Raw genomic sequence first — 13,467 nt, forward strand, 5'->3', positions numbered from 1 at the left:
TTACCCATCAAAGGCCATTTCATGTATCTGATAGTAAAGGTAAAGGTTCCCTAGCTCGAAAGCCAGTCGAGTCCGACTCTAGGGTTGCGGTGCTCATCTCCGTTTCAAAGCCGAAGAGCCAGCGCCGTCCGAAGACGTTTCCGTGGTCATGTGGCCGGCATGACTAAACACCAAGGCGCATGGAACGCTGTGACCTTCCCACCAAAGTGGTACCTATTTATCTACTTGCAATTTCTTGCTTTCGAACTGCTAGGTTGGCAGGAGCTGGAACTAGAGATGGGAGCTCACTCCGTCATGCGGCAACTCGGGTCTCGAACTGCTGAACTACTGACCTTCCACAGTTCAGCGTCTTAACCACTTGAGCCACCGCAGCTCCATGTATCTGATACACAGCAGCTATCCCAGACTATCACTGAACATACGCTTGAGAGAATGCAGCCAAACATGCTGTCCTGTATGAGACCCACCTTGGCATTCAATGATATCTATGCTGAAAACATCATTATTTGTTAGGGTTGCCAAACTCAGGTTGGGAAAGTCCTGGCAATTGAATTGGGGGTGGGGTGCGGGGGAAGTTGGGGTTTGGGGGAGGGGAGGGACCTCGGTGGAGTATAATGGCCATAGCAGCCATTTTCCTCCAGCGGTACTGATCTCTGCCATCTAGAGATCAGTTTCAATTCTAGGAGATCTTCAAGCCCTACCTGGACGGTGGCAACCCTATTAAATGTGCTAAACAGCTCTAAATCACACCTGTTCTTCTCCTGTCTCCGACGCCTGCTGGTAGAGCTACTGGGCAGATGTAGTTGGCCTCAGCCCTAGTACTTCGAGGTCTTTGATGCTAGCTGCCACCGAGAATCCAAGAGCAGCATTTCACGATCCCCAGTTTGCAGTCCAGACATTCTCCTCCATGCAAATCCCCATTTATGCTGTGAACCAGCCATCCTGGTTGCCTTGATCTGTAGCATAAGGCATTCAGGAATTTAAGGAGACCCAGAGTATACTTTTCCACCCCTCTGTGGCCCATTGACAGTTCAAGTCTGTGGTGCTCTCCAGACCGGAGACACGGAGGAGGAAAAGCCTTGTAGACCTCGTCGCCAGTGTTCCCTCTCAGCTGAGTTAGCGTGAGCTAGCTCACGTGTTTTTAGCCTCCGGCTCACACAGTTTTGCCTCAGCTCAGGAAGGATGGGCTCCAAAGCAAACTGATGTATGCAGCAGCTCAGAACTTTAATGCCGGTAGCTCACAAAGTAGAATTTTTGCACACTAGACTCCACAGCTTAGAGGGAGCATTGCTCATCGCCCTTGGACTGGCTCTTCTTCAGCTGAAGCTACAGTCCAAAGAACATTTCCGTTCAAGTGGTATTGGTAGGCCTTATTGTATAGTCCCCGGAACATTAGTATAATCTCTTGCATTTCTTTTGTTTCAATCAGCTTTTAACCTTTGCCCTCGCTGCATTCTCATTACAATTAAAGTATGGAAGGACCATTGTTTGGTGGTCTCTCTCTCTTTCTCCCCCTCTCTCTCTGCTAAACTAGCTATCTGTCTGTTGCTACCTTAAAATCCCAGCAAAACACACATCTGGCAACTGCCCTTTTCCCCCCTTCATGTTTCCACTGGTTTTCAGACTTCCTCTTGCGGTGGTTTGGAGACTGCGCATCTGGATGTTTGAAACATACAAAGGAATTGCTAGGGCTAGCAAAAGGCGGAGGAGAGCCACGGGGGAAAGTTACGATGTGCTGATAAGCCAGCGGTGGGGACATTGCGACTCCAGAGACGGAGCGGAGCAAAGCTCTTCTTTCTACAAAAGGGGCTGCAGGGAACCTTTAAGACTTTAAGGAGAATGGAGATCCATATTCGCTTGAGCCTCGCAGGCTGCATTTTTAAGATCCTCTTCGTCCAGCTCTCCCTCTTCCGACCCAGTACAGCTCCTCCGCCACCCACCCTCAGACAACCAGAATCCAGCAGAGATCTGGTCCCGGCCCCCATCATCCGCTTCCCCGGGGATATTTCTCCCAAATCAGATAAAGAACTGGCACTGGTAAGTTTTGTTTCCTTTAAGAAGTTTTCCTCCTCTGTTGGGATGTCTCTTCTGCAAGGTCTGTCTTGCTAAACCACCAGATGTGGGGGAAAGCAGTGTGACTTCTGTCTCCAGGGATCCTGGATGGAAATGTGTCTGGCAAGCCAAACGCCTTTCCAGTGTTAAAGCCAGCTCTGCTTCCTCTCGCCAAAACTTGGGAAGCCAGTCCAGAAAGTGGTACTTTTCGCCCGGCTCCTATGCAAACAATTTCATGAAACTGCTGAGGCTTTAATGGGAAGAGAAAGGATAAACATTTGTCATAGCATGGGGGATAAATATTGCCGCTAATAAAGCTCCAGCGTCTTTAACCAAGATATCATTTCCCTATTGCTCACAAAGCATTGTTTAAGTATAGCTCGAAGGAGCAATTACAGCTTAAAGTTGTCTTGATTTTCTCAGAATATATAATGACTAGTCTGAACACTGGAACGGCGTGCACAAATAATACCCCTGAAAGCCGCAGCTGAGCAGCATACTGCAACCCGATCCGAAGCATTATGCAAAGGGTTTGGATGAATTCAACATATTACTTTTTCATAGCTGGCTGAAGGTATCCCTCCTTGGTCTGCCATGACCAGGAACTTACAGAAATGGGACTGTAAAAAAAAACATAAATCTTTTTTTTTTTGAAGTTTGGAAATGAAAAAAGGTTTATTTTTCAATGGTAATGCTGTCGAAAAAGTGATGGTGGGGGAATGACTTATTATCTGGAGATATACCCGAGTTTGCCCTCAAGAGGACTGCACCCAACCCTGGCTTCTTAGCAAGCACGGTCCACTGGTTATTTTGCTACATTCACATGTTCTGCTTTGAGATGTGAAAATATCTTCCATCTTCAAAAAAATAACATGTCAAAAGATATTGAGATGGGCCTGCAGCCCGAGGGTGGACTGGTTATTTCTAATCGGTTTTTGAAATTAAGCCCACCTATATCTTGTGGTTGGTCGTTGGCCTTGGTTTCCCCCTCAGGGCTGCCAGATCACAATGATTCAGAAACGGGGGGGAGGGGGACCACAACTGGCAGGATTCCCACATCAGAGTCTAGACTGTCAACCTGGCAACCATTTCCTGTAGTCACCCTGTCTCTTGCGAACCAGAAGGGTTAAGCTGACCATATATATTATAAAAATACAAAATTTATTAGGGTGTACACATATTCCTCAGTGGTCACTATACAACATAGTATAGACACACATTCAAACATATGTATACAGGTTCTTTAGTACACTTATTTAAAGACCAGATGTTGTATCCTTATATGTTTGCAATTGTGTTGCTGGTATTAATGATGGGCCATAGGTATGGCCATATTCATTCCAATTATTCTGGTACTGAGATTTCAAAAGTCTGAATGTGTGTCATTCCATCAAGGTAAGGCCCATCATTTTGTCTCTACTATGTTGTATAGTGACCACTGAGGAATATGTGTACACCCTAATAATTTTTGTATTTTTATAATATATATGGTCAGCTTAACCCTTCTGGTTCGCAATGTTATCTTGGGTTGAGTTTTTCCCTCCCCCCCCTTTTTCCAGTTTTTGTCACCCTGTCTCTTGACAGCATTCCCAGTGCTCAGGTCTCTTCCCTCAGCACAAAACCCCTCCTGACCTTAAACATGGCACAGTCTCTTGCAGTCTTCCTCTTTGACCCACCCCCTTCTGGCTTCATGCTCTGTCCTCTCTGTCATTCAGCCATGTAATCTATCATCCATTCTCAGTTACGCTATGTTGGACTTCCAATTTGAAGTTCTCAGTTCTCCATTGCCTGTTCCTTACCTCAGCTTCCTTACATCTGAGGACATCCTTCCCAGCCCTCACCCTGCCCCATGTGATGTTATGAAGACCCCAGCCAAACTAACAACATTCCCTCACAGCAGCTGGACTGCAAACTACTAGGCAGACACCAAAGCAAGGTCTGAAATGACGAAGAAAGGAAAGTTAGCAACCAAAGCTGTTGCATAGTCACACACCTCTGTAGGTTGTGCTTGGGACAAAAAAAAGAAAATCTCAACTCCAAGTATAGGCTACTGGGGACTGAACCTGCTGAGACAAAGAGGGGGAAAGATCTTGGGGTCGTGGTGGATAGCTCAATGGAAGTGCCAACCTAGCATGCTGCAGCCATGAAAAGTTCAACCTCTATGACCGATTTCTCACAAGCCGCTGCTCCGCCCTCGCGTTTCCCTTTGCCCCGATCACATTAGTCAATTTCCCACTACTCAGTGCACGGCCACATTTTGTCCCGCAGCTTCATCCGATTTCCCCCGTGTCTACTCGATCCTCAAAAAGCAGGATCGAGTAGACACGGGGGATATCGGGAGATGCTGCGGGGCAAAATGCGGCCACGCAGCAAGTAGTGGGGAATTGACTAAAGTGATTGGGGCAAAGGGAAACGCAAGGGTGGAGCAGCGCCTTGTGAGAAATTGGTACCTGTTAGGGATTCGTAGGAAAGGGATTGAGAATAAAATGGCCAATATTATAATGCCCCCGAATAGATCTATGGTGCGCCTCATTTGGAACACTGTGTATGGTTCTGGCCACCATATCTCAAAAAGGACATTGTAGGATTAGGAAAAGTATAAAGGTAAAGGTCTCCCTTTCTCGAAAGCCAGTCGAATCTGACTCTAGGGTTGCAGGGCTCATCTCTGTTTCAAAGCCGAAGAGCCAGCGCTGTCCGAAGACGTTTCCGTGGTCATGTGGCCGGCATGACTAAACACCAAGGTGCATGGAACGCTGTTACCTTCCCACCAAAGTGGTAAGTAAAGGTAAAGGTTCCCTTGCTCGAAAGCCAGTCGAATCCGACTCTAGGGTTGTGGTGCTCATCTCCGTTTCCAAGCCGAAGAGCCAGCGCTGTCCGAAGACGTTCCCGTGGTCATGTGGCTGGCATGACTAAACACCAAGGTGCACGGAACACTGTTACCTTCCCACCGAAGTGGTCCCTATTTATCTACTTGCAATTTATTGCTTTCGAACTGCTAGGTTGGCAGGAGCTGGAACTATAGACGGGAGCTCACTCCGTCATGCAGCGCACTCGGGTCTCGAACTACTGAACTACCGACCTTCCACAGCCTGCAGTTCAGCGTCTTAACCACTTGAGCCACTGCAAGGCTCCTATTGTAGGATTAGGAAAAGTATAAAAGAGTGCAATCAAGATGGTTAGAGGGTTGGAGCACCTTCTCTGTAAGGAAAGGCTGAAGAGTTTGGGACTTCTCAGTTTAAAAAAAAAAAGACTAAGGGATGATAGGGATTTATACAATTGTGCATGCGGTGGAGAGGGCTGACAAAGAGAACTTTTTCTCCCTATCCCAAAATGCTAGAACTCGAGGGCATCCAATGAAGCTGATGGGCAGTAGATGCAGGAAGGACAAAATGAAATACTTCTTTACACAGAGAGTGATTAAAATGTGGGATTTGTTCCCAGAGGATATAGTGATGGCCATAGGACGAAACAGCTTTTAAAGGGGATTAGATAGATTCATGGAGGATGAGTCTATCAATGGCTACTCACCATGGTGACTGAGGGGAACTTCCACATTCAGAGGCACAAAGCCTCTGAATCCCAGAGCCAGGAGGCAACGTCAGGGGAAGGCCTCGGCCTCCACGCCCTGTTATTGGCTCTCCAGAGGAACTGCTTGGCTACTGTGAGACGGGATGCTGGGCTAGATGGACCACTGGTCTGATCCAACAGGGCTCTTCTGATGTTTTTTTAACGTTTTTATGAGTTGGGTACAGGATATGAGGAGATGGTTAATGTTGTCATGAGTTGGGTACAGGATATGAGGAGATGGGAGATGCTCAGTTCATGTGTGACGGTGACTGTCAAAAATGCTATGCTTGCCTGATGAACATGTTCAGCATGATGCTCTCAGCATTCTTACTGAGGTCCACTGCAGGCCAATGCTGTCCCTGTGAAAGTATCTTTCAGAGGAGGCAAAGAGTGTATTCCCCACCTTGACAAGCGTTCAGAAGCTCTACAAAATAATACTGTTCAGAGGAGTTTAATGGAGGTCAAATTGAGCTATGGGCTCCTTGGCTACAGATTTACTCTTTTGTTTTTAATTAATCGAGCGCTATGCTTACTATACCATACACTGCTTGGTAAGATTATTTGGGAAGGGAAGGTGGCATGGTACAGCCCAATCTCATCAGATCTTGGAAGCTAAGTGAGGTCAGTACTTGGATGGAAGACCACCAAGGAAGAGAAGGCCATAGCAAGCTATCTCTGCTTCTCACCTGCCTTGGAAGTCCCTTGCTTGAGTCACCGTAAGTCAGTTTCAACATGGCAGCACTTACCTTCATAAGATGGTCTTATTCTCCTTGAATGGGAGGAAAGCCAAGCTCTAAATATTCCATCATATTCTTTGGAAAGCTGGGTTTTCCAAGAAATTCCCTGGGATTCCTTTATCTTGTTCGGTCACCTGCAAAGGTGCTTTGCTTGATCGTCTACAGCCAATTTCTACTCAGTGCAGCGGATAAGGTTTATTTATTTATGTATGTATTTATTGTACAAGTCTTGTTTGGAGCTGGTCGGGAGGTGACTGTGTTGTCTTCTTTCTCCAAGCAATACCTGAACAAATATTACGGATGCCCGAAAGACAACTGCAATTTGTTTGTGCTGAAAGACACTTTGAAGAAAATGCAGAAGTTCTTTGGGCTGCCCGAAACCGGGGAACTGGATCAGAACACAGTAGAAACCATGAAGAAGCCTCGATGTGGAAATCCAGACGTGGCCAATTATAATTTCTTCCCAAGGAAACCAAAATGGGAAAAGAATCTGGTAACGTACAGGTAAGTGTCGGGAAATGTCTCCGGTGTAAACTGATGTTCTCAAGTTGCAGGGCTGTAACTATATCGTTGTGATGGAGATATTGAGCAAACTGGTCATCATTTCGGGGTGATTCTTCAACCTCAAATATATCTTCTCTCTCTCTCTCTCTCTCTTTCTCTCTCAAAAAGCTTTATTGAAATTGATAAACACAGAGGTCATTTCGGGGGGGAACGCGGGGGATCGCAGTTCCCCTGGGTGAGGTGCAGGGGGCGGGGCACATGATGAAGCCCCGCCCCCTGCTTCCGGCCGCCCCGCTTCCGGCCCTCATTCAGCCAGGAGGAGGAAGGAGAAGAGGGAGGGTAAGTTGCTTCCTCCCCGCCTCTCCCCACCCCTGCCTGCCTGGGACCAGGGAGGGCCTTGGCGGGGCTTCCTCGCACTCCCGCTGGCCTTGCAGGTCCACCGCCGGGCCCCTGATGTCAGGGGGTGTGGCATATGCTAATGAGTTATGCTAATGAGTTCCCCTAGCTCTTTTTCTATGAAATGACCCCTGGATAACCATATACAAGCTTAACACAGAAGTGATAACAACAATTGGTTACAAATAAACAATTGTAACAGTAATATATCCCAAAAAATAAAGTACTTTGAGGGAGGGAGGATGTAACATGTATATATTTTGAACTAACAAAGGTCAATCAAACTAATACACAACATTAATAGTTTCAAGAATAGGTCCAAATTCCTTTTGAGAAGCAAAGTACTCAAGAACTGGAAACCAAGTTTTAACAAAGTTCGAGGTATAGGGGTCAGATTCACCTGGTAACATGGAGTCTGCTAATTTGTCCATTCTACAAGTTCCTGGACTTTCAAAAACCAATTGGATATGGAAGGTCTTTTGTCACCTTTCCAAAACCTAGCGATGACTGTGCGAGCTGCTGCACAAAATATTTCTATTAGACCAGAATTATAGGTGGGACTGTACAATTATAAGAAATGTTTGGAAATCAGTAGTAAAACAAATTTATGTGCGAACTAAATTTGAGGTCCCGTTTGAAATGGAATCTTTAGCATTAAACTATTGACCACCTCAAATATATCTTAAAGGTGGTTGAAAATAACTGGTCCAAGCTCACCCAGTAAGCTACACTGCAGAGATGGGGTCTGAACTCAGAATTTCCAGATTCTAGCCAACTCATTAGAGTATTACATTTTTTCTGAACATAATTTGGTGATTGCCACCAGTTCAACAGGTCACTTTCAGCTTCAACAACTGCAGAAAAGGCCATAGTTCAACAGCTGGTGCTGCTCTGGGATGTGGAGGATCAGTGGTTGGAACAGGTGAATCTGTTGAATTGTTGACTTTCATTCAGAAAGCCAAGTAAGAACAAAAAGTGATGATCCATTAGCCTGGGAGGGTGCAAATATGGCCTCCAAACATCTCACCACCTTTATTTCAAACATATAGATCAAAGAGGAGAAAGGAAAGAATGGGATAATTAGCATTGCAATAATACAACTGTCCACATTATGTTACCTTAAAGTAATTCTTCCAAAAGTCAGTATGGTGGGCCAGTTTTAGTATTCCCCATTTTGCAACTGTGGGACTGAGAAAATGATTTGTTGGAGGCCACCTAATGTGTACATATCAATCATGATCTTCAAAAGGGCATATCTTAGTCAATATGCTATAACAGTTGATAGATCTGAGGCCTCGTAGCACAATCTATCAGTGGCTACTAGCCATGGTGTCTATCAGTGGCTACTAGCCCTGGTGACTGAGGGAAACCTCCACATTCAGAGGCACTAACCCTCTGAATCCCAGAGCCAGGAGGCAACATGGGGGAAGGCCTTGGCCTAGGGTTGCCAAACTCCCCGGTTTGCCAGGGGTCCCCTGTTTTTTGGGGGGGGGTTCTACCCCCCGCCGGCCAGATGGCCGGCGGGGGGAGCCCCACCCCCAACACCCACAGCCACCCATCTCTCTCCCTTTGTGGTTGCAGGCTGCTTAAAGCCTTGAGGGAGCCTGCCTCAGCAGTAATTCCTTAGTGATCCTGCCGGCCCTGCCTCCACAGTGGCTTCTAATATTCCTCCCCCCTCCCCATCCTACACTGGACAGGCAGCTGCCTGTCAGGTGTAGGAGAGGAGGTGGGATGCTTACAGCAACCTGGGAGGTTTGCTCGGCAGGATTGCCTTAGCACTGCTGCTGGCCCAGCCTCCCCAATGCCTTTAAATACAATCCCCCCCCCAACCATGCACCTGTCCGCCTTACACACTCTCTTCTTTTAAAAAGTGAAGTATCTCTTATTCTCATCTCCATTTAAGGCCAATGGGCCAGTCATAACCTCTGACTCTCTGATTCCTGAAGGAATTCCAAATATCCACTGTCTTCTCATATCTTCGAAGGAATATCTAGTAATCTACCATGACCATCAACACACAAGGGGAAACAATCCAAATGATTCTTTAACCAGTTATTTCAAAATGATCTACATTGATAACCTTTTTAGGGGTCCTTGGAGGGCCTTCTAAACACACACCAATGATAAACTGTTGACCTAGAGAAGGAAATTCTTCCTCGTGAATTTGGTACTGCATGAGGAAGTGGTCTTTTCATTGTTTTGTCATATCCTCTACAAAGTTGAAAAGTACCTCACATACAGGTTACTATTTATTCTTTTATGTAGTCCCAATAGCTGGTTCATTTGCTCCCAGGATATGTCTCTTCCACTAGATTTAAACAATCAATATGCCACAAGGGCCCCGGTCACACGGGCCGTATATCGCAGGGAGGGAGGCGTGGCTAAGTGCCCCGGCGCAGTTTGATGCACGATTACTCAATCAGATGCGCCAGCGGCACACCATGGGTCCCTCCCTCGGCGCCGGCAGGTAAATGAGGGACCAGAGGGGAATGCCGCGCTCCAGCGCAATCACACCACGGGCATCTGGAGGCAGCCCATGGTAAACGTTTACTAGTACCTTGGAGGTACTAGTTTTTAAATGCGCATTGTCGGCGGTATGCCACGGGTGCACTCCACTTCCCAGATGTTGGGGTGTGATCGCGCCCGGATAATCCGCCCACCATCCGTGCCTCTCCCGCAGCAACTTTGCCGTTTGACCGGGGCCTTAGTTTAGTATTGCACTGTCAGTCTGTGAATGCAATATGAGCACTGGATGGGACTGTAGGGTTGCCAGCTCTGAACTGGGAAATTCCTGGAGATTTGGGGGTAGAGCCTAGAGAGGGTGGTGTGTGGGGACCGGAGGAACCTCAGTGGGGTAGAATGCCATAAAGTCCACCTCCCAAAGCAGCCATTCCCTCCAGGGGGACAAATTGCTGTAACCTGGAGACCCGTTGTAATTCCAGGAGATCTCCAGCCACCACCTGCAGACTGGCAACCCTGTCCACCCTCTGAAGGGAACTGATCTCTGTAGTCTAAAGATCAGTTGCAATTCCAGGAGATCCCCAGGCCCCACCTGGAGGCTGGCAAGCCTAGTTCCCCAGATTAACATTCCAACATGAAGAGCACACAGCTGGAGAAATTCTGATGCTTCGTGTTCCATATGAAAGTTGCTGTTTCCTTGGCAAAGAAGGGATCGCCCCCGTTATTCCAGAACACCACGATTTCGGAGAGGATAATGGGTATTCCTTTCTTCAGTCAACGGCCACTCTGCAGAACTCGGTGGAACAAAACACCGCAGGCTCCACAGAGTCTCAGCCTCCCTCTTTTTGATCTGGCACTTCTAGCTGGGGAAGACATTAACCCCGCAGCAATGTTTTCGGCAACAAAACAGACCAGAAATTACAGAGCGAGCTGAGCAGGTCATTTTTGCAGAATGCACTTTGGGGTCTGTTAAAAGGGCGAGAGAAGCGGTACAGCAGGGCTTCTCTTTAATTGCTTCCATGTCTGCTTAAGCCCTGTGGCTCGGTGTTTAATGTCAGCATCTCTCTTCTCTCTTCCTGCACCTCCTGTGGGCAGCATCTGTGGCTGGAAGGCCCCAGGACACCAGGCCAGGAATGATGGCAGTCCTGCGCACACTTTCTTGGGAGCCACTGAACATTGTGGAACTCACTCCTGAGTAAAAGATGCATAGGATCAGGCTATATATATATATATTTAAAAGCTTTCATTTAAAAGGTGCAGTAGCTATTTCTGGATTTCAGAGAGCAATTTCTGGTTTATTTCCCCAACAGCAGGCACAAGGGTTGCCAGGCACTCTGGTCTGGTGGGGTTTACCCACTTTTGGGGGGGTTCCAACCCACCCCCAAGCCCAAACACCCGCAGCCACCCCTCCCCCTTCTCCCTTGAGAGAGGGGAGGGAGAGGGGCAGCGGCAAAAATTCCACTTTGTGAGCTACTGGCATTAAAGTTCTGAGCAAGTGATTTAGCTACTGCATCAATTAGTTTTCTCTGGAGCCATCCTTCGTGAGCTGGAGACAAAAATGTGTGAGCTGGAGACTAAAAAACTGTGATCTAGCTCACACTAACTCAGCTTAGAGGGAACACCCCCAAGCCCAAACACCCTTCCCCCTTCTCTCTTGAGAGAGGGGAGGGAGAGGGGCGGCGGCGGGCCCGATCTCCAAGCGGCAATGGCCAGTCCCATGGGGCCCATTCCTGCCAGCTGTGAGCACTTAAAGGGACCAGGAGTGCAGGTCAGTTGCGAGCACTTTAAGGGGCCCCTTTAAACGCTCGCAGCTGGTGGGGCCGGGCCCCGCGTGCCTGATCTCCAAGCGGCATTGCCTCTTGGAATTCAGGGGTGCAGCAGCGGCCGCCCCCTCCCCTCTTGCAAGATTTAAAGGGCCCACCCCTTGATCGGCGGCCTGTTAAATCTTGCAGGACATCAGGGAGAGGGGTGACCACTGACAATAGTCCTCAGGGGCGGGGCTTGGAGCGGGACATCCCCAATGTGACGTCATCCCATTGGGGATGCCCTGCCCCCTCTGGGAATGCCCCCCCCCAAGGTCCCCTGCCGGAAACAAAGACGGACCTGGCAACTCTAGCAGGCACTGATGGAATCTAGATGTATGGACTGGTGGTCGGGCTATCATTCATTACCCAGGTGGGGCCAGGAGTCATCCCAGGGTTACAGCTGATCTCCAGACAATCGAGACCAGCTGCCCTGGCATCGTATTCCCACTCAGCTCTCCCCCGCTCCCCAATTCCTGGTGCGGTGGTGAGGACGTTGGATCTGAGAGATCCAGGTTTGAATCCCTGCTCTGCCAAGGAAGCTTGCTGGTTGATCTTGGGCCAGTCATTCACTCTCCAGTTAGCCTGCTTCACATGGTTCTTGTTAAGAGGATAAAACGGAAGAGGGGTGGTGTAAGAGCCAGTTTGGTGCAGTGAGAGCCAGTTTGGTGTAGTGGTTAACTGCGCGGACTCTAATCTGGGAGAACCGGGTTTGATTCCCCACTCCTCCACTTGCACCTGGCTGGATGACCTTGGGCAAGCCATAACTCTGGCACAGCTGTTCTTGAAAAAGAGCCGTTTCTGTTAGAGTTCTCTCAGCCCCACCTACCTCCCAGGGTGTCTGTTGTGGGGAGGGGAAGGGAAAGGAGTTTGTAAGCCGCTCTGAGATACCTTTGGGTAGTGAAGGGCGGGGTATAAATCCAATCTCTTCTTCTCTTCTAAGGCATTTGGGGGGTCCGCTGGGGAGAAAAGTGTGGATGGATGGGAGGGAGGGAGGGTTGCCAATCTCCATTTGGGGACAGGGGATCCCCTGGTTTGGAGCCCCTCTTCGCTTCAGGGCTATCAGAAAGCACGGGGGGGAGAGAAATGTAATGTTTTAAAATGAACAATTAGAATTGTCTTATTATTAATATGTCATTACTGTATTTTACTGTAATCTTACTGTGATTTTATGCTGTTTGTAAGCCGCCTTGAGCCAGCCTCAGCTGGGAGGGCGGGGTAGAAATTCAATCACTCAATCAAATAGCTGCTGGGTGCTCCATTATACCCTATGGAGACTGGTCCCCATAGGGTATAACGGGGAATCAATCCATGGGTATCTAGGGCTCTGGGGGAATTGATTTTGAGGCAGAGGCACCAAATTTTCAGCATAGCTGCTGGCGCCACTCCTCAAACCCCCTGCCCCCCAAAGTTTCAAAAAGATTTGGCCAGGGGGTCCAATTCTATGAGCCCCAAACGAAGGTGCCCCCATCCTTCATTGTTTCCAATGGAGGGAAAGCATTTAAAAGGAATTCAGCCCCTTTAGACGTGGTGGCAGCTCACCCAGAACTCGCTTCAGCATTCCCTCGCCTGGAACTTCCCTCCCCTCTCCTGGAGGCTCCTGGTAAGTTCCCTGCCCACTTATCAGCCTCACCGGGCAACCAGGAAGAAAGGCAGGCAGGCAGGCAGGCAGGCAGGCAGGCAGGCAGGCAGGCAGGCAGGCAGGCAGTGGTGATAGTGTAACGTTGCCGTGACATGGTCCATGTGATCATCTCTGCCTAGCAATCTGCCCACCTCCTTTTGAACTAGCATCAGCTTCATGGTGTTGAAAGCAGCTTCCAATGGAGTTCAATTACAGGCAACATTCCCTCTAAGCTGTGGAGTCCTGTGTGCAAAAATTCTACCCTGATCTTCTACAAAAGGCTGCAACTGATGAACCGCTTGAAATCAGGGATCGCTACAAATGCTCC

The 13,467-nt window shown here is 48.3% G+C and overlaps 1 protein-coding gene across 1 annotated transcript; it reads left to right on the forward strand.

Moving 5' to 3' along the window:
• Positions 1-1,694: 1,694 nt before the first annotated feature.
• Positions 1,695-6,860, forward strand: LOC107118622 (72 kDa type IV collagenase-like; the record flags this gene model as incomplete). The annotated part of the gene is made up of 2 exons (XM_015420987.1): positions 1,695-2,037; positions 6,634-6,860. Coding segments are annotated over exons 1-2 (425 nt in total), but the record flags the coding sequence as incomplete, so codon positions are not given.
• Positions 6,861-13,467: the final 6,607 nt, after the last annotated feature.

The sequence above is a fragment of the Gekko japonicus genome, unplaced genomic scaffold (genome assembly GCF_001447785.1).
Source record: "Gekko japonicus isolate JY-2015 unplaced genomic scaffold, Gekko_japonicus_V1.1 scaffold3406, whole genome shotgun sequence".
Classification (NCBI taxonomy): domain Eukaryota; kingdom Metazoa; phylum Chordata; class Lepidosauria; order Squamata; family Gekkonidae; genus Gekko; species Gekko japonicus.